The 21,006-nt window shown below is 41.3% G+C and overlaps 2 protein-coding genes across 3 annotated transcripts in view; both read left to right on the top strand.

Annotated features, from left to right (window-relative positions):
- Positions 1 to 17,909, top strand: part of slc6a5 (solute carrier family 6 member 5) — a 61,709-nt gene extending 43,800 nt beyond the window's left edge. Inside the window, exons 12-17 of the mRNA XM_020518693.2 lie at positions 1,629 to 1,741; positions 5,514 to 5,645; positions 11,607 to 11,706; positions 15,337 to 15,437; positions 17,472 to 17,639; positions 17,754 to 17,909. Of these exons, the coding sequence (XP_020374282.2) occupies positions 1,629 to 1,741; positions 5,514 to 5,645; positions 11,607 to 11,706; positions 15,337 to 15,437; positions 17,472 to 17,639; positions 17,754 to 17,909 (770 nt within the window). The remainder of the gene's footprint in view (positions 1 to 1,628; positions 1,742 to 5,513; positions 5,646 to 11,606; positions 11,707 to 15,336; positions 15,438 to 17,471; positions 17,640 to 17,753) is intronic.
- Positions 17,910 to 20,260: 2,351 nt separating this feature from the next.
- LOC109924430 (protein kinase C-binding protein NELL1-like) overlaps positions 20,261 to 21,006 on the top strand; it is a 219,048-nt gene continuing 218,302 nt past the window's right edge. For both annotated transcript variants that reach the window (XM_048607080.1, XM_048607078.1), the window contains exon 1: positions 20,261 to 20,579. In XM_048607080.1, the coding sequence (XP_048463037.1) occupies positions 20,513 to 20,579 (67 nt within the window). In that variant the 5' untranslated portion in view covers positions 20,261 to 20,512. The remainder of the gene's footprint in view (positions 20,580 to 21,006) is intronic.

Raw genomic sequence — 21,006 nt, 5'->3', positions numbered from 1 at the left:
CCTAGACTCTTCCATGAGGGGAAACATCCTCTCAGCTTTTACCCTGTCAAGCCCCTTAAGAATCCAATATGTTTCAATGAGATCACCTTTCATTCTTCTAAACTTCAGTGAAACTGTGGAGATAGTAAGAACTGCAGATGCTGGAGTCAGAGATAACACAGTGTGGAGCTGGAGGAACACAGCAGGCCAGGCAGCATCAGAGGAGCAGGAGAGTCAATGTTTTAGGCCTAGACTCTTCATTAGGACCGTTTAAATTGAATTCAAATTTCACCACCTACCATAGCAGGATTTGAACCTGGGTCCCCAGAACATCGTGAAGGGTCTGGGCCCAAAATGTTGACTCTCCTGCTCCTCTGATGCTGCCTTACCTGCTATGTTCCTCCAGCGCCACACTGTATTGGTTCAGTGAGACTGTTAAGCTCTGCTGTTTCCTCTGTAACAGGGATTATCTGAGTGAACCTTGCCAGAACTGCCACCAATGAAACAATATCTTTCCTTAAATAAGGGCACCAAAACTGCTCTCAATACTGCAGATGTGGGCTCACCAGCACCTTGTACAATTGCAGTAAGACTTCCTTAATCTTATCCTTTAATATCCGTGAAATAAGACCCAATATTAATTAAACTTCCTGATTCCCTGCTGCACCTGTGTGCTAGCTTTCTGTGTTTCATGTTCAAGTATCCCTGAGTCACTTTGTTTTGCAGCTTTGTGCGGTTTTTTTCCATTTAAATATTATTATGCTCTTTTGTTCTTCCTTCCAAAATGAACCACATTGCTGTGGGTTTGGATTCACAACTAGGCCAGACCTGGTAAGGAATGCAATTTCCTTCCCTAAAGGACATTCATGTACCAGATTGATTTCTACAACAATTAACGCACACATACATTCAAAGGCACACTAACAATATAGACACACACAAGCAGACAAATATGAACACACATGTGAACATGCACACACACGTACACACCCATACTCACATTCCACAAAAATGCAGACACACACGCACACACAATCACACGTCCACACACACACACACACACACACACACACACACACTCATAAACACACACATGCACACACACACGTGCACATGTGCACACACAATACATGCGCACAAACACATATATACACACATTCACACACACACACACACACATGCACACACATGCACACGCATGCACATGCAATAGACACACACACTCACACACATGCACATGCACCCACACATGCTCACAGCCAAATTTGTTTCTTTGACTAAAATACTCTAGGACAGCCCAAGGCAGTCTGCTGTCCTGATTGCTGATCCACTCATGTCTAAACATTCAGTCACATTTAAGCAAAACTATGATTGCTAGTTTCATTTCTGATAAGAGAGATGGGATATTGCATTTTCATTCACAAACCTATTTTTTTCTTTTAAGCGTGAACTTGATAGAACGTTTAGATTGACACCAAAATGAACAATACCCCAGACAGGCACAACTCTCACCTCATGGCCATCAATGGGCCTGAGATTGGAAGTATAGCTGAGGTTACAGGACAGCAGGGAAAAGTTCTGTCCTAGTGAGTGGGGGAAAGTGTATCTCTGAGGCTAATTTTAACCAGTGCATGTTCTGTCTGTCCCAGGTCCAGGTATTGCATTTGTAGTGTATCCAGAAGCTCTAACCAGACTGCCATTATCACCATTCTGGGCTATCATTTTCTTTTTGATGCTTTTAACACTTGGATTGGACACAATGGTAAGTCACAACCCACTCAGTGCTGACCTGTTGCTGTTGTGTTTTGCTTCGCTCTGTTAAAATGTTATTCTGTTTTCTCTGGGTCTTGGATCATGTGTTGAAGGAAGACAGCATGAAATTCACTAACACCTTTCTCCAAGGAGATCATTTAGGCAGATTCTTTTTGTTATCTTTTCTTTAACCCTTGACCTACAATGCATCACATTTGGAGGTGAGTTAATTTTCCCGATTGCACATCAGGGTGAAAGGTGTAATTGCACAGGGATGCAGCTCTGCCACACTTCCATTACGCTCACTTGTGGTTTTCCGAAACACTTCTTACAATGTGGACATGCAGACAGTCATTCCTGCCCTGAATTGAACTGGTCAAGTCAAGTTCTGGGCTTTTTGCAGTTCCATATAGTAATCACTAGAAACTTACACCCGCCAAACTCATTCGACTTGCTCACAGTTAAGAGCTTTGAAATAGATTTGCCGATGCAGCAATCACAGCAAGAAATATGTCTGATGATGAGTGTTTCTCCAACTGGAGCTTGCTTCAAACATATCTCCTGCTGAGAGAGCAGCATCAGTGAGTTCGCTATTTTGATCGCAGTGCTTTGAGCTGCACGACTCAAGGGTGTTGTGGTGCAGTCATAGTGTCTCTGCCTCGAGGCTAAAATGTTCAAGCCTTATCTCAGGTTGTGATATGTGTGTGGGTGTGTCATAGCACATGCGTTCAATTCTGGTCTCCCCGCTACGGAAAAGATATTGTGAAACTTAAAAGGGTTCAGAAAAGATTTTCAAAGATGTTACCAGGGTTGCAGGGTTTGAGCTATAGGGAGAGGCTGAATAGGCTGGGGCTTTTTTCCCTGGAGCATCGAAGGCTGAGGGGTGACATTATGGAGGTTTATAAAATCATGAGGGGCATGGACAGGGTAAATAGATAAGGTTTTTTCGGCAGGGTAGGGGAGTCCAAAACTAAAGGGCTTATCTCTGTGACTCTATGACTCTATGACATCTGAACAGGTTCATCTAGGGATAAAAAAATGAATTCAGCCATGAATATGGGGCACAATTGGTTGTATTAAGACTGAACTATGATATAAAATCCGATTTGATAGGTGATATAGAGGCTGCAAACTTGTAGCCGTTATAAACTTGTGGAATTACTGGTGGGGCACATACAGTCATGAAGAAATAGAGCTGAAATGCACAGAAACAGGCCCTTCGGTCCAACTCGCCCATGCTGGCCAAATATCCTGAACTGATCTAGTCCCATTTACCATTACTTGGCCCTTGTCCCTTTAAACCCTTTCTTTTCATGCACCCGTCCAGATGCCTTTTAAATGTTGTAATTGTACCAGCCTCCACCACTTCCTCTGGCAGCTCATTCCATACACGCACTACTTTCTGCCAGAAAAAGTTGCCCCTTAGGTCTCCATTTATATCTTTCCCCATCACCTTACACCTAGTTTTGGAACCTCCCCCCCCCCACCGTGGGGAAAAGACCTTGGTTTACTGCCTTAGTGTGACAATGTTTCCCAATATGGAAAGTTTAATGAAGGCGTATATGATGCGTTTGAGTTGAATTACTCAACTTATGGATGCTGACAGGTCAAGGCATCAAAACTTTACCAGTAACATTTTACTTATCTGCACTTTATGATGTTTGCTTAAACTCTGCCTGTGACCATTTATTTCTGGTTATGAATTGTATTATTTTTGTTCTGCTTCAACACCAATTTGCACATGTATAACTATCTTTAACATAGTTAAAATGTCCCTGTCTATGTTACAAAAGGTAATGAGATAACAGTTCACAGACAGGCCAGCTGCGGGAGGTCTGGCATAGTAACAATGTTGTTGATCTAGTAAATGAGAACTTCAGGCTGAAGCTCTGGGACAAAAAGCAGAAAGTGCTGGAGAAACTCAGTAGCATCAGTGGAGCAGAGTTAACATAGATTGTAAGCAAGGTTTGCAATCAGAACCCAACCCCTTCCCATTGGATGAGCCAGGTCAACATTGCCTTCAGTATCATGCATAATCCTAAACATCCAAACAAAATAAGGAGGTCTTTGGAGAAGGAAGAAGAATGATGACCAAATGATTCTGTTGCTGAATGTAGTGCTGGTGTAACACTGTCCACGGAGGGTCCCAGCTTTAGAAAAGATGTAAATTGCTGTGGTTCTGTGCTGGCTGATTGACTCCACTTTCACCATCTACACTTATCGCAGAAAACCACCTCAGACAGAAAATGGCACAGGCCAAATGACATCATAGATAGGTGGCACCTTTGGATTTTGCACCATTTACTTTGAACATCCTATGGTCATCATTTTACGTTCAGCTTCCAGCTCTACCCGTGGTACTATTCTCCATCCTCTGATGTGCAGCAAGGATCTCGAGTGGAGTGAACACGCTTAATGTCATTACTTGATATTGACAACGAGTGCCGTTGGGTACTTGTAGCGCAGTAGTAGTGTCCCTGTCTATAGAGTCAGTAGGCCTGGTGTCAAGTTTCACCTGCTGTAGTAATGACACTTCTGAGCAAGTTGGTTAGAAAATAATAACCAAAGAGTGCAATGTTGAAACTCAGAAACTGAGAATGATTTAAAAATATTCAATTATAGTGGCTGCTGGAGAGCTGAAATTAAACAAAACACTGCAAACCAGGGCCAGTGATGATCTAATGGTATCATCATTAGACTATTAATCCAGAGACCCAGATAATGTTCTGGGGACCCAGGTTTAAATCCTGCCATGGCAGGTGGTGGGATTTGAATTCAATAGAAATCTGGAATTAAGAGTCTAATGATGACTATGAACGCATCATTGATTGTTATGGAAAAACCCATCTGTTTTTCACTCAAGCCCTTCAAGGAAAGAAACTGCCTTCCTTACCTGTTCTCACGTATATGAGACTCTGGATCCACAGTAACGTGGTTCTTAATTGCCCTCTTGCCAATTAGGGATAGGCAATAAATGCTGGCGTAGCCAGTGATGCCCTCGTCTCATGAATAAATAAAAAAAAAACTCAGCTGGTCTGGCAGTGTCTGTGGAGATTGGAGACATTATTTTAATATTTTGAGTCTATTTTCAAAAAAAGTCAAACTGGACTCAAATCAGCAATGATACTCTGGCTGCCACTTAGTGGCGTGACATCTGCTTGTTTGAATATGGAGTCTACACTTGCGACTTTTCTGTCTTAGCTTCTCAAGTGCTTCTAGTCTCTTGTGTCTTTTTGTTCGAATTCATAATGTTAACCTCACCACAAAAGCAGTGTGCGAACTGCATATTAAAAGAAAACAGGAAAACAACTACATTCACATAGTGCCTTTCGCAACTTTGGCGTTTCCCAGAGTTCATTGCAGTGAGTGAGGTGTTTTTGAAGTACAGTTTCTGCTGTATTGTCACTGGCAAAAAAGACAGGAGTAGACTTTCAACATTTTGTAAGTATAGAAACCTGGCAGTGGGGAATCACTCACATCCTACAGTAACAGCTCAGTTTTTGTATCCACTAATTGTAATGATTTCTGTAGCATTGGTCAACCTGCAATGCAGGCTTAGAGCCAGGCAACAGGTTGAAAATCTACCTTGCATTTAAGCCTCATTGTACTTCAGAATTAAAATTTTCAATTGCTGTGATTATGGTCTAAATGAGAATTGTTGTACATTTGGTTTTATGGCTACAGGAGCATTGCCAAATTCAAATAGCTCTAAACAGCAAAATAATGTAAATAAAGCATTTTATAATTGTATGTATAACTTACTACTTCCAATTTTGTCTAAGTTTGCAACCCTTGAGACCATTGTGACTTCAGTAGTGGATGAATTCCCTGGATACCTGAGACCTAAGAAGCCTTTGTTCACATTAGTCTGTTGTGTGGTTTTCTTCTTCATGGGTATTCCCATGGTAACCCAGGTAAGATATCGTCCCAATATCAGTGAATGCACAGCAAATTTCAAAAGCCAGAAGTTCTACTTTTTGTTGCTTTTGGTATGATCACTGTTGTTGTTAATACTGGACCAACCAGACCCCAGGGTATAACCTGGCTTATTAGATCCTAACTTTGTTTTTTAAAACCATTAATTATGGAACAAGTTCACAAGAGTTTGTCAGTGTACTTTTAACACATGAAAAATGTTTATTAAACAAGAAAAAACATGATTGATATTAACAAAACAAAAGGTTGGAAAAATTTCATTAAAGCATGAGGAAAGGATTCAAGTTCACATTATTCCTTTTATTCTTGCAATATCAGTACAAGTCCCTAAACCTCAGTGACAAATTGCCATTCTGTCATTCTAAAACTTCTTGTTCAGGCTTAGGCTGGGACAGCTGCAATTGGTTTCCCTTGCAAATTTCTGCACAGTCACCAGATGCTATTTTCCTTCAGCTGTTTCTCTTCCCCAGGGCACTTAAAACAAATTGCAAACTAAGCTCACTTTGATTTTAACTTCATAGAAAAATACAGGAATTCCTAAAATCCATGTTCAGGAGTCTTGCCTCTGCTCTTTGATACCCACATGGACAAATTAACTTACTTTCTGGATTGTTATATCTTTCTGTATGTCTGGACCATTAGTCACTCAACAACTGTACATTTTCCTTTTGTTCTAGTTTTCAAGTCCAAACTCTCACTCCAAGGTTATAAAACCTCATTAAAATACATGCAAACAAAACACAACTCCAGACTTAGAGCCATAGAGTCATAGAGTTGTACAGCACAGAAATAGACTCTTCAGTCCAAGTCATCCATGCTGACCAGATATCCTAAATCAATCCCATTTGCCAGCATTTGGCCCATATCCCTCTAAATCCTTCCTATTCATAAACCCATCCAGATGCCTTTTAAATGTTGTAATTGTACCAGCCTCCACTACTTCCTCTGGCAGCTAATTCCATACATTCACCACCCTCTGCATGAAAAAAATGCCCCTCAGGTCCCTCTTAAATCTTAAATAAAAACCAAAAGAACTGCGGATGCTGTAAATCAAGAACAAGTTCTGAGGAGGGGTCACTGGACCCGAAACGTTAACTCTGTTTGCTCCTCCACAGATGTTGCCAGACCTGCTGAGCTTTTTCAGCAACTTTGTTTTTGTCCCTCTTAAATCTTTCCCCTTTCACCTTAAACCTATACCCTCTAGTTTTGGACTTCCCTACACTGAGGAGAAGACCTTGATTATTCACCCTATCCGTGCCCCTCATGATTTTATAAACCCCTATAAGGTCACCCCCTCAGCCTCTGACAATCTGCCCCAGCCTATTCAATCTCTCCCTATAGCTCAAACCCTCCAACCCAGGCAACATTCTTGTAAGTCTTTCTGGACCCTTTCAAGTTTAACAATATTTTTCCTGTCGTTCTTGGTACCATTCACAGAACAAATTTAAAATTAAACTAAGCCATGTCTCCCCACCACCCCCCACCCCATGACACACAAGATACAAAATATTCATTCAACTTAAAGTATATATAATTTTTAACATTTGACCAGGGAAGTTATGTCAGAGGTGCTAGTCTATTCATTCATTCTCTTAAAACAAGCCTTACACTACAAAGCCTTCATATTAAGAGGTAACACAGTGTGGAGCTGGAGGAACAAAGCAGGCCAGGCAGCATCAGAGGAGCAGGAAAGTTAATGTTTCAGGTCGGGACCCTTCTTCAGAAATGGGGAGGGGGAAGGGAGCTGGGAAAAAAATAGAGAGAGGAGGAGTGGGGTTGGGGAAAGGTAGGTGGGAAGGGTGATAGGTGAGTGCAGTTGGAAGTGGTGGAGATTGGTCAGTGGGATCGGTGGGGCGGATAGGTGGGAGAGAAGATGGACAGGTTATGTCAGGTCAAGGAGGCAGGGATGAGAGGGAGGGTTGGACATGGATGAGGCAGGGTTTGGGGAGATTTTGAAACTGTCCATGGTGGGGCCATTGGGCTGTAGGCTTCCAAGGTGGAATATGAGGTGCTGCCCCTCCAGGTTCCAGGTGGCATCATTGTGACGCTGGAGGACACCCAGGATGGACATGTCACCCAAGGAGTGGGAGGGGGTGTTAAAATGGTTTCTGACAGGAAGGTGTTGTCATTTGTTGCGTACAGAGCGCAGATGCTCTACAGAATGATCTCAGAGTCTCCGCTTGTTCTCATTGATGTGAAGAGGCCACATCGGGAGCAGCGGATGCAATAGACTAACTGATGAATGTGCAGGTGAACCCCTGTCTGATGTGGAAGGTTTGTTTTGTGCCTTGAATGGAGGTGAGGGGGGAGTGTAGAAGCAGGTGTAGCAATTCCTGTGGTTGCAGGGAAAGGTGCCGGTGATGGTGGGGTTAGTGGGGAGTGTGGAGTGGATGAGGGAGTCATGGAGAGAGCAGTCCCTACAGAAGGCAGATAGGGGTGGGGAGGGAAATATATCTTTGGTGTGGGGTCGGATTGCAGGTGGCGGAAATGGCAGAGAATGATATGTTGAATACGGAAGTTAGGGAGTGATATGTGAGGGGGATTCTGTCTTTATTTTTGTTGGTGGGAGGGTATGTGAGGGCAGAGGTGCGGGAAACGCAAGAGATGCAGTCAAGAGCATTTTTGACCACCGAAGGGGGAATGTTGTGGTCCTTGAAATAAGAGGACATCTGGGATGTTCGGGAGTGGAACGCCCAATCTTGGGAGCAGACCACAGCAGAGACGGAGGAATTGGGAGTAGGGGATCACATTCTTGCAGGAAGGTGGGTGAGAGGAGGTGTAGTCTATGTAGCTGTGGAAGTTGGTGGGCTTGAAATAGATGTCAGTTTTGAAACCCAAAATGTCAACTTTCCTGCTCCTCTGATGCTACCTGGCCTGCTGTGTTCCTCCAGCTACACACTGTATTATCTCTGACTCCAGCATCTGCAGGTCTTGCTATCTCAAAGCCTTCATATTGTCCTCTTATTAAGGGCACTTTACAATACCCCAGTTACCTCATAAAATGCAAGCCACCTCTTTTGTCGCAGGCCCTCATATCTCTCAGGTAGTCTCTTGTAGTGAAGTTCTACACACCCTTCACTGACACACGCATAATCATTTGCCTCCAAGTTCACAATTAAAGGAATAGTTTCAAGAACCTCCCTAGGTAATTGCATTGTGTTTTGTTATTTAGGAGCATTACTGTCAGTTGAGAACCAGACCACCCACAGGTCCCTACACTTTTACACAGGGCTGGCTCCTGGGGAGGTCCTTTTGCTTCAGGGAGACAGAGTCTGGTAGAATGTGTGGAAGAAACCAAGGTGCAGATGCTGTCACTTCTGTCAATTAACCAAGGAGGGAAACCCGCAGAGTTTATCCTCTAAGGTTTTGGAGTAGATTTGTAGCTCGGGTTGTGGGTGTTGCGTTTGGTTGGCTCACCGAGCTGGTTCATTGTTCCGCAGACGTTTCATTACCATGCTGGGTAACATCATCAGTGCAGCCTCCAATGAAGCATCGCGTGTTTTCCCACCTGGTTTTTAAACTCTGGAGTCTGTTGAGCTGGATTGCCTCACTTCCAGTTTTCCTTCAAAGTGGAGCATATATGGGGTCGAGTTCTATGTGTTTATTGATGGCTTTCTTCATGAAGTACCAGGCTTCTAGGAATTCCCGTGCCTGTCTCTGCTTAGCTTGTCCCAGGATTTTGGTGTTGTCCCAGTTGAATTGGTGGTTCTCCTTATCCATGTGGATAGAGATGAGTGAGTGTTGGTCGTGTCTTTTTGTAGCCAGTTGGTGTTTGTGTACCTTTGTTGTTAGTTTCCTTCCTGTTTGTCCGATGTAATGTTTCTCACAGTCTCTGCAGGGGATCTTATCGATGACATTGGTCCTGTCCATGGCGGAGAGTGGGTCTTTAGTTTGAGTGAGCAGTTGTTGTTGGGTTGATGTGGGCTTGTGTGCCACTGTGATGCCCAGTGGTCATAGGAATCTTGTGGTTAGTTCCGATGTGTTCCTGATGTAGGGTAGTGTGATGGGTGCGTCGGGGCATGTAGTATCTTCCTGACGTTGTTCGTGTAGGCATCCTCTGACCCAGTTTTTTGGATATCTATTATCCTTGAAAACCTGGAAGAGGTATTCTTCTTCCTCTTGGCTTAGTTCTGTGTTGCTGCAGTGTGTTGTTGCTTGTTTAAATAGTGTTCGCATGCAGCTTTGTTTCTGTGTGTGGGGATAGTTACTGTTGAAGATCAGTACCTGGTCCGTGTGTGTGGCTTTTCTGTGTACTTTCATTTGGCTACAAAAAGACACGACCAATACTCACTCATCTCAATCCACATGGATAAGGACAACCACCAATTCAACTGGGACAACACCAAGATCCTGGGACAAGCTAAGCAGAGACAGGCATGGGAATTCCTAGAAGCCTGGTACTCCATGAAGAAAGCCACCAATAAACACATAGAACTTGACCCCATATACGCTGCGCTACGAAGGAAAACTGGAAGTGAGGCAATCCAGCTCAACGGACTCCAGAGTTTAAAAACCAGACTGGAAAACACACTGACGCTTCATTGGAGGCTGCACTGATGATGTTATCCAGCAGGGTAATGAAATGTCTGCAGAACAACGAACCAGCTCGGCGAGCCAACCAACCTGAAGAGTTTATCCTATGGTGTCCATTGCAGAGGCAATTGAGAATGTGTCTGCATTTGAATCACAATGAGCTGGACACCCAGTCTGTTGACATACAACAGGCAACACAGAATAGATGCCTTCAGTTCCTACCGTTCTGGCACCCTGTGGTCGCTCTGCCCTGGTTACAGTGTTAGCATGAATTAACAACCAGACCACTACTTAAGCATGTATTGTTCATGGCTGAAGACATGTTAAGGAGGAATATATCAATGGAGATGCATAAGCTTTCAACCCATTTTCCCGTACTTAAAAGGCTTTAGCACTCTACAATAATGTGTTCTTGCCTAACTGACCTAAAAATTGAGCAGGTGAAGATGTTGGCAATTATCCATAAACATCCACTCCCTCCACCACCGATGTTTAGCAGCATAAGTGTGTACTATCTGCAAGATGCACTGCAGAAATTCACTAAAATTCCTTAGACAGCACCTTCCAAACCCACGACCACTTCCATCTAGAAGGACAAGGGCAGCAAATAGATGGGAACTCCACCACCTGCAAGTTCCCCTCCAAGCTATTCACCATCCTGATTTGGAAATACATTGCTTTTCCTTCAGTGTCGTTGGGTCAAAATCCTGGAATTCCCTCCCTAACAGCATTGTGGGTCTACCTACAGCATGTAGACTATGGTTCAAAAAGGCAGCTCACCTCCACCTTCTCAAGGGCAACTAGGGACAGGTGATACCCATGTCCCATGAGTGACTAAAACCAGAAGTGAAAGAACTATACCTTAACCTCCTTGTCTTAAGCTCATTGATGTTTAGGAATGAACTATAATCATCAAGATAAATGAAAAAAAACAAATGTTTTATTGCACCCGACTCAGGGTTAGCTGTCATGATGATGAAATGCTGCTTTTATACTGTACTTTCTGGAATTAAATGATGGCAACAAGAAAGATCAAAAAAGGGAGCTTGCATAACTTGTGTTCACATTGCTATGTGAACTGAATTAAATTCCTTTCTGGAATTAAATGATGGCAACAAGAAAGATCAAAAAAGGGAGCTTGCATAACTTGTGTTCACATTGCTATGTGAACTGAAGCTAAACAGCCCTATTTTGACCTGTTTTTAATTCTTTAGTTCCACAGAATATCAATCTGAAAGTATTTATGTGATTTAATCTTGTTCCTCCCATTCATTTACACCCCAGTTATTTTGCAGTGTTTTTTCAGACAGGAATGGTAGATGGGTTCCAAGAATGTGTACATACTAATTGTAATATTGCAGTTCGACATTTGCACAATCCAGCACTGATTTATTTTGTGATATTAGGGTGGAATCTACATGCTACAGCTGGTAGACACATACGCAGCCTCCTATTCCCTGGTCATCATAGCAATATTTGAACTAGTGGGAGTTTCATACATATACGGTAAGAGCAATCTAGTTTTTTGAATCTTATGCTGCAAAGCCATTCAGCTTACACAATCAATATGTTGTGAAATTCACATCAATGTTTGTATCAAGGACAACATGCAGAGCTGGACGAACACAGCAGGCCAAGCAGCATCTGTCTCAGATTCTCCAGCATCTGCAGTTCCTGCTATCTCTGAAACAATGTTTGTATCAATCTGTTTTTTCATTCAAGCATAATTCTATAAAATAACATAAAGTCAGTCACTTCAGCATTTCACTTAGAGGTTTCTCCTTTGCCAGTATGAATGGCATAATGCACGCTGATGAATTAGTTGCATTAACAAAACTTTTCAGTCATAATATGAGAGAAATCTACATTAAAAGGCCAGATAATGACACACTTGTGCCAGATAATGCTGTTAAACATTATGGTTTAATGTTGTAATTATTATAAACCAACCCACATATTTTCATTTAATCCTCTAACTGAAGACAAAGCAATTCAGACTTTTGACAACTGATTGCTGGAATAATGTTGTGCAAAATTTAAATTCTGTGATGAATTAATGCACTGATTTTTTTTTTCTGTTGGAACTGAGTAGTTAAGAAGATGTTTCTGTAACTGCCAGCCTAACTAGGGAGCAGTATTCTCACCTCTGGGGTAGAAGGACATAGGTTCAAGCCCGACTTGAGATGTTGGGACAATTTAGGCTGACAAACAAAGAAGATATTGCATTATAGACTGGGATATTATTTGAAAACATGCTTCTAGGTGGATGTCAAAGATTTCCTGGTAGCATATAAAGAAGAGCAGATGTGTTCTTGTTGCCATTAAATGGTTAATCCATTAGAGCATGAGAAAAAAATAGGTCATCTGATCCCTTACCCCATTTACTGTGAATGGGAACTTGGTGTGTGCAAACTTGTGCCATCATTACTGACATAATAATGCATCCAGACTATCTAAATGCCAATAAGACACCTTAAAACAATCAAAGAACATGAAAGGTGGGAGGCAATAGCCTCGTCGTGTCATCGCTGGACTGTTAATTTAGAAATCCAAGTATTGTTCTGGGAATCTGGGTTTGAATCTCACCATGGTGGAATTTAAATTCAATAAAACTTGGCAATTAAGAGTTTGATTGTTGGGGAAAGACCGATTTGGTTCACTAATGCCCTTTAGAGAAGGAAACTGCCATTCTTACCTGGCCTGTCCTACTTATGACTTCAGACCCACAGCAATGTGGTTGACTCTTAACTGCCCTCTGGGCAATTAGGGGTGGGCAATAAATGCTGCCTAGCTAGTAATGCCCTTATCCCACAAATGAATTTTTTTTTAAAAACTATGTTAGTGAAATAATATTTCTGTATATTTCACATTAGATGGGTCTTAAAAATATACACAGTTAACATGTTGTTCAAACTTAAATAATGAAAGTGCAAGAATGTAAAAGTTGAATACTGTAACCATTGCTTTGATTTTAATTTGGGCTGGAATCTGAGGATGTCTGGTCATTGGTGGGTGGTAAATGTGACAGCTCCTGGGCCACATGAATACATTGCAACACTGAGTGATGCTTAAAGCTGCTGATTTGGTGGGAGCCAGAACTGTTGGAAGATGGAGGCCACAGGTGGAAAAGTGACCCCCATAAGGGGTGACTGATGAATGAAGGGGTAGGAGGTTGGGAGGGCTTGGTGGAGTTGTTCTTGGAAGTGGTGCATTTGGTGGTGCTGTTGCAACTAATAGTTGGGGAGTGGAAGTTGGAATTAGGAAATAATGTGGGGGAAGGTAGAGGCTTAGAAGAAGGAAGGGCCCCAGATAGTCTTGTGGAGCCAAAAAGAGCAGTTCTGAACCAGTTGGCCCTTTAGATCTAAAGAAAAATGTTAAACTCATCTAGGAGCCTGGCTGACCCCAACTTTTGTGCAGAGAATGGAGATGGCCTATCGTTAAAATGGCATGCCAATTCCCATAAATTGAGCTGTGACTTTGAGTTTTAATTAGACCCAGGTCATCTAAGGCTAATTAAAAAGGTTGGATGGTTTGCGGGGAAGGTGAAGGGGTCATTTATTGCAGCTGTGGCTTCAGAGAAGGATCAGACATGTTGGCACACATCATTCACCTGTATCAGGTGACAGCCGAGTGGCGTCTTGTAGGTGAGAAATTAAGCTTTCACCAATAATTTTTAGTTGACAATGAGCTGGAAATTAATCTTGAGCAGTGGTGCTCAATGAACAGTCTTGGATTTGACGCCCCTTACATGCAGTGCCTTATATTCCGTCCCATTAGCTCCAATGGAGAGCCATCTGTTCAATTAGAATTTGTATTCACCACATGGTGGTGCTCTTTCTGCAAACATCTCAACTGCAGAAGCTGGAGTGAAGCAGCGATCAGGGGAAATATGCCAACCTGGCATTTGCAACCAAGTCTTAGATGTGTAAATAGGATTTTACAATCTATAATAACTTCACCCTATAACACAAACAAAATCCCTCTCAGTATTGTTGCATTTTCAGCAAGACCACTATCACTGTGAAAGCATCTGCTAAGATATTTATAATGGTGGGCCATAAAAGCATTCATGCTCAGAACAACTCTTCAGAAGGCAATGAAACATGTGCGGATTTGGAACTCAATCAGGAACAGGCTTTTGAAAGATGAAGAGAAAAGTAATCATATTTGTAGCCCTGAATGCTAAATTAAGCATTTAATCACTATTCAAATGATGTAATAGCCATATCATTGGATGTACAAGAAACTTGTTTTTCACACTTGTAAAGCAAGCGTTTAATTGATAGTTACTGGTCACCAATGAAGTCATTTCTCCTAGAGAAGAAGCTCACTATTGAAACGTATATGGATTATAAGGACATTTTGCACTTATGAATTAAACCCAATGAAATATCACCGTAGAGCATCAGTATCCATTCTATAAGTCAGACATGTAATAAATCCAGGTGCATACCTATGGAGGGAACAGGTCTGTGTTCATATTGGTTATAGTGATAGCTACCTAAAGCAGGGTTCAAAAGGGACAGCATTGAGTTACGCTGACCCACTCAAGCATGTTTCTGTTGGAGGGCTGCACACTCGGGCTGATCTGCATTGAAATAGTTTTACTGCTTTAAAAATATAAGTGAACAAATGGACTTATCAGGTCTTTAATGACATTTCAATGTAGACTGCCTGGCTTTTGGTTTCAGACCAAATGACATACACATGTTGACTTTACACTGGTTGGAGCAATACAACAGCAACTGCTGTGATGAAATGGTGTGACACTGCTTGTACCTGACACCTAATCTGAGACTCACTCCACTATGACTGCAGTTAGAGAGGACTTTTGCACATTTTTGAATCTGTTTCTGCTTTGCATCAGCCCAAAGTGGGGGGATTGTATCAGCTCCGTTTGCAGTATATCTATAATGTTTGAATTTCATTAAAGTGGGTGATTTTTATTTTGTTAAAGCAGTTCACTTGTTCTATCGTTCCCCTGGCTGAGCAGAGAACAGTTTAGAGAGGCAAAATGCACGAAAAAGTGATGATTGTAATGGTCTTCATCACCATTGTCACCTCTCTGCTCCCCCTCACACAGCCCCAATGCCCAATCAAACAATATCAGTTAATACTGAATTTCTGTGCTAACAGGCTTGAAACGGTTTTGTGAAGATATCGAGATGATGATTGGATTCCAACCTAGCTATTTCTGGAGAATTTGTTGGGCCTTTGTCACTCCTACAATTCTTACAGTATGTATCGTATCTTCTAATGCTTCCATTTTCTTCATTACTGGATGTCAATACTAGAAACTGAGAAATAACTTGGTACTTTGCGCCATTGTTACATATACTGTATAGACGTCTACCATTATGTGAAGGAATTCGTAGACAAAAGGACCAAGGTCAATCTACCTTGTCTTAGATAGAATCCCAGAATTATTACAGTGAAGACGGAAACCATTCAGCCCATTGTGCCTACACTGGTACCATTTGATCTTGGTATTGGCATGACACAATTATTATGGAACTGTTGACTAATTATAGCACTTTTTTGTGAACTAATCTGTGACAGATCCAACTATAATGTAAGGGTATCTCCTGTGGTGGAAAATATGGTTTACAAAGTTACCTGTTCCTCCCAGTTATGCTACACTTTTTGTTAGGGTTATTGGCCCATACTTTACTGATGGTTTAAGTAGCAATCAGATACAGGAAAATTTAGCTTTAGTTCTCACTATTTGCTACTCGACATCTTCTCTTGGATCTTTCAGGTTGCCATTCAATTTACAAGGACTTACGATGTTTTCAGTAATAATTTGCATTAATATAATGGCTTTAATGTAGGAAGGAAAATCGTGTTACAGAGAAGCACACTCAGCCAAACACTAAAAATGAGCCATAGAAGGAGACATTTATACAGGCAACAAAATATCTGGGCTCAGGGCTCTAATTTAGGGAGTTTCTTGTAAGCAGAGAGAGAGATAGAGACAGAGCAATGAAGTCAGTTTATTTTTGGCTGACTATGCTTCTGTGAAGCATTTTGGCATATTTTTCTACGTTAAAGCCATTACATCACTCCAAGTTATCATTGTAAAAGTGTTACATTCTTGAAGAGCAATACCACCCAAGTTTAGTGCCTATATTGACAGAACATCTTGTATATATTGAACCTTTATGTCACATTATCATCAAAAAGAATAAAAAAATCTTTCAACAATGTCATGAACTACCAAAGCAAAACTGAATTGCTTTGCGACGTAACAAATCCTGAAATTGCATTACAATTCTTTTTTGACAAACCTAAGGCAACTGCTATTTTATGTAATTTGCACCATGAGAGATTAGTTTCACCAATGGAACACTCAGTATGCATAAGTAATCAGAGTCTATTTTCAAGATGTCTTAATTAATAGCCTGATATCTGGGCAGCTACTCATGTCGGGCAATTTCCACCTTCAGTGTTTAAAATACTCATTAGAGCTTTAAGAGAAATAATTTACAAAAATCATTACATGACATTCAGATGTGACTCCTTCAACACAGGCTTCAGTGGAGTATTGAGGAAGAGTTGCATTGTCAGATCGATCATCTTTCAGAGTTCTTGCCTGCTCTCTGGTGGTCATAATAAATTCCTATTGTACCATTCAGAGAAGATAAAGGATATAATCCTGATATTTTCTCTCAGTAGCATCACTAAAATAGTTTATCTGACCATTTATCTCATTGTTACTGATGGAACTTTGTTGTGAGCAGTTTGCTGCTATATTTGCTTTCATTACACTGGACCGAAATACTTAGCTGACTGTGAAGTCTTTTGGAGTGGACCTAAAGGTGCAATATAAATAATTTATTTATCAGTGCAAATTGATGAGGTGATGAGCAAGTGCATTACATTCATTGCGTGAAATATGTGTTCATGCTGCATTTTATGTGTAGCATAGGACATTGACATATATCCATCAACATTAATTTACTGCTAAGTGGTTCTCTAATGTATTTGATGTTGATGGCAAACTGTAATGCAGTGGAATAGATTACAAACATTCTATGGTAGGGATATATTAAGGTAAGAAGTTCCATATCTCTTGTGAAGGCCAGTGGATGAGCATCGCAGGGTCTAATGGTCTTTTCAAAGTTGATTTATATGTTGGTATGTTTATAGCCTGGAGTTCCTTTTACCTATGCATTTGTTGGATTAGAACAACTTAATTGTTAATAATTGAAACAAACTGTAGAGCTCACTTTCTGAATAATAAACCTATGTGTATTTCTTTCATTTTCTAGTTCATCCTTTGCTTCAGCTTTTACCAGTGGGAGCCGATGACATATGAAAATTACAGATATCCAGCTTGGTCGATGGTGATGGGATGGTTAATGCTGGCCTGCTCTGTCATATGGATCCCGATCATGTTCGTGATTAAGATGCATTTGGCCCCTGGTTCCTTTATAGAGGTATAATGTTTTGGATCTGTATCTTGAAAGTACAGCTTTAGGGCTGTTTGTGTTGTAATGAGCATTATTTGAATGTTTTGTTTTTAGTTCTGAAATTGTGTTTTACATTTTCAGAGGCTTAAGCTGGTGTGCAGCCCCCAACCCGACTGGGGTCCATTCCTAACTCAGCACCGTGCAGAACGCTACAAGAATATGATGGACCCCCTTGGGACCTCTTCTCTTGGACTCAAACTGTCACCCAAAGACATGGAATTAGGATCTCAGTTCTAGTATTCACTATCCCTCTACATAAATATATGGGTTTAACATAGTTTATTATTTGGATATTTTACCTGTTTTTAGTATACCTGTCCACTCAAATTATGGCATCATCACTTTGAAATAATTCTTTTTTTTTTACTTGCATTTCCCCTCCATACTGTCATTCCTTTTCTCTTCAGTTTTCATGATCCACTTATATTTCCCTCTTATCCTTCCACATTCTTTGTTTTCCATTTATTCCCTTCATTCTTTCACTCAATCTCCCTCATTGTCCATCACCCCTCCCTTTAGCACGTGATGTTAATCCAGAGTTCCTTGACTCTTGTTATCTCTCTTTACTGGTCTTCATTTGCTACTCACTTCAATCTGTTTCCCTGATCCCATCTTCCTCCCAGCTACTTCCCAATTCCAAATTTTTCCCACCCATTTCACTCACCTCCCTGTCCTCCCACTCACATATGTTTTGCCTACAGAATCTGTCCTGTGATTTGTGCCTAACAGTTATCTCAATCTATACATTCTAGTTTCCTTATTTACTTTATCTGCAGCTGAAAAAAATTGTTGTGCAATTCTACTTATTACGTTGCCAAATACTGGAAGAACTTGTAAAAGTAATGCATTGTACAGTCTCTTGCTGTTTGACTTTTTTTCCAATAGAGGCTGGGGTTAATATGTTCACTCCAACCTCTGCAGCACCAAGACAATGTTAACTGTTCCTGCTCCCAATAATTGGCCAGACTGTATTTTCTTCATGTTATGATGTGACTTCTAGTTGTCCATGCTTTTAAAAATGTGAGCTGTGTTCATATAGTGCGTAGTAGTGGTGTCACGTCCCTCTAAGTATCTTATGAAAAACGTAGAGATGGTGAGCATAGTGTAGTTTTAACCAAAAAAAAGAAACCTCCTTAAAACAGTTTAGTCTGAAATTTACAGTAGTTGTCTTCCGGGGATTTTCTGTCAATATTTCTGTCTGTCTGTCTTCGTGTTAAGAGGGTCTCAGGTAAAATTTACGTTCATGATTTTGTTTATTTTATACGTATGTTTAATCCTCATCAAATGATGTCATTGTTTTCCATATAGAGTATAGACCTCTTTCAGTGTTCAAACCCATGAAGACCATTTATAGATGTGTTTCCCCTGGTATTTGCTGACCAATCAGCATCCTGATATTGATCATATAATAATATATAAATATTGAAAGAACATGTATTAGTCATTTTGCACCTTAATGTTAGTTGCAATACTTATTCTCAGTCTTGTTATCCTATAAGCCATCTTCAGGCAGTGGGTACCAAAGACAGGTTGTGTCTGAAAGCTGAGTGAAGCCGAAAGCTGCTGAAGCACATTTTTCTTATTAAGTTTACACATTGTCTTTCCATACATCAGGTTGACCATTGGCCTTATTGATGTGTCCCAGCGTCAGAAATAAAAGTTGTATTTGATGAAACGTAAATAGTGTAACCTATACTTTGCCATATGTAGTAAGTCATTTGTATTGTGACATGTGTGGTGTCCTCAGACACTTTAAGTGGACCTATCTCTGTATAGGTTAATTCCTAATTACTTACGTAATGTCATGTATATTTATGTGCATCCCATATGGGGTACTGCTGCCTATGGATACAGATACGTGCCTCAAATCAGGCCATCAGAGTCATTGATTGATCTCACACATTTACAGGTATACATCTAAGTTAATGTAAGTGTCTCATTCCCTATGCTTGATGGCTATCTTGCATACGTAATGTGCACGATTCATTTAATAGATCATTATTCTTGAGGCCCTACCTCAGATTTTGTATCTATGTGTATAAATACGACTTAATGCATTATACATTTGCCTCTATGATGTCCAAATTAGAGATTATCCTATAATGTAACTTGAAGAAACACGAAATAAATGTCATTTTAAATGTCACACGTGTGCTTTCAGTGCGGAAGCGGTGCGTTTACTCTGAGAGGCTACAATTCAGTGGGATTTGGGATGACACTCGGTGCTTCTGTTCCTCCATCCACATCCTTGCTGGGTTAGATTCACTGGCACATTTTCTCGAAGGAGAAGCTGGGGTTTGAACGTGCAGGAGTGTGGATGTTGGAGGATAAGGCAGGATAAGAATGAACTGAATCCAATTTACTATGGAATTGCTCGACTGGATTCGGTGACCGCCGGCGAGGTAGCAATATAAACCTGGAAACGGGGGGTGTGGGGAAGGGCGAGGTGCCCGTGGTAAAGAGAAGGCAGAGGCTGCAGCATCAGCTCAGGCAGAGCTCCCCTGAAGGGGAAAGAGGGAGGGAAGGAGGGGGCTTGTCCTGTCAATATCTGTGAGTGTGCACAGGATTTCGACACTCTACACACCACTCACACCCCCCTATCCCATCGAGGGTGGACTGCTCCTCGGAGGAACATCAGGCGTTTCCAGGATCTGCCAAGTGGTAGACAGACATACAGAGAGAGAGAGCGCACTGCACTGGCCAAGTTCAGACAAGTAAAGTGAGGAAGCAGCTCCCCGTGCTGTGATATTTACAAACATACAGCAAAGCGGGGGGGAAAAAAAACAACAAACATACACACAGACAGAGAGAAGGCAATTAAAACATCCAAGGACGAGGAAATGTTGCAGCAGAAGCAAATGGATTTAATTCCGATGATTTTAGCTTTCATGATCTCTGCAAAACCAGGTAAGGTTTTGATGATGCCAATGCATCCTTCTGAAGAAACCGCGGCCCCTTTTATTTTACCTTTTGCCTTTTATTTATTGTTGGGAAGTTGTGTGTTTGAGGGATAAGTGTTAGACTCCAGTGTTAGAGGGGAGCTGAACAGCGGCTGTCCCCTCTCCTGCTTCTAAGAAGCTTGTTGATTTCAAATCAAAGGCGAGTTTATTCCCTTTCCAAATCCTTCCTTTCTCCGGTGAAATGGATAGATCTTGCCCGGGGGTCAGTCTAATGGAGCTTGACTTGATTCTCTGAAGCCTGTGTGAATACAGGCAGTCCCACTGGAGATTTTGTTAAACACGGGGCTGCGCACGGCTTCCCCTGCTCTCCCCAGACCCTTCTTATTTTCAGCTACTTTATTTGAGCTGTGCGAATTGAGAATGCGCACAAAAAC

This window comes from Rhincodon typus, chromosome 17 (assembly GCF_021869965.1).
Source record: "Rhincodon typus isolate 14 chromosome 17, sRhiTyp1.1, whole genome shotgun sequence".
NCBI lineage: Eukaryota > Metazoa > Chordata > Chondrichthyes > Orectolobiformes > Rhincodontidae > Rhincodon > Rhincodon typus.
The sequence above is the reverse complement of the archived record's forward strand: the minus strand, read 5'-3'. Positions and strand labels throughout refer to the sequence as shown.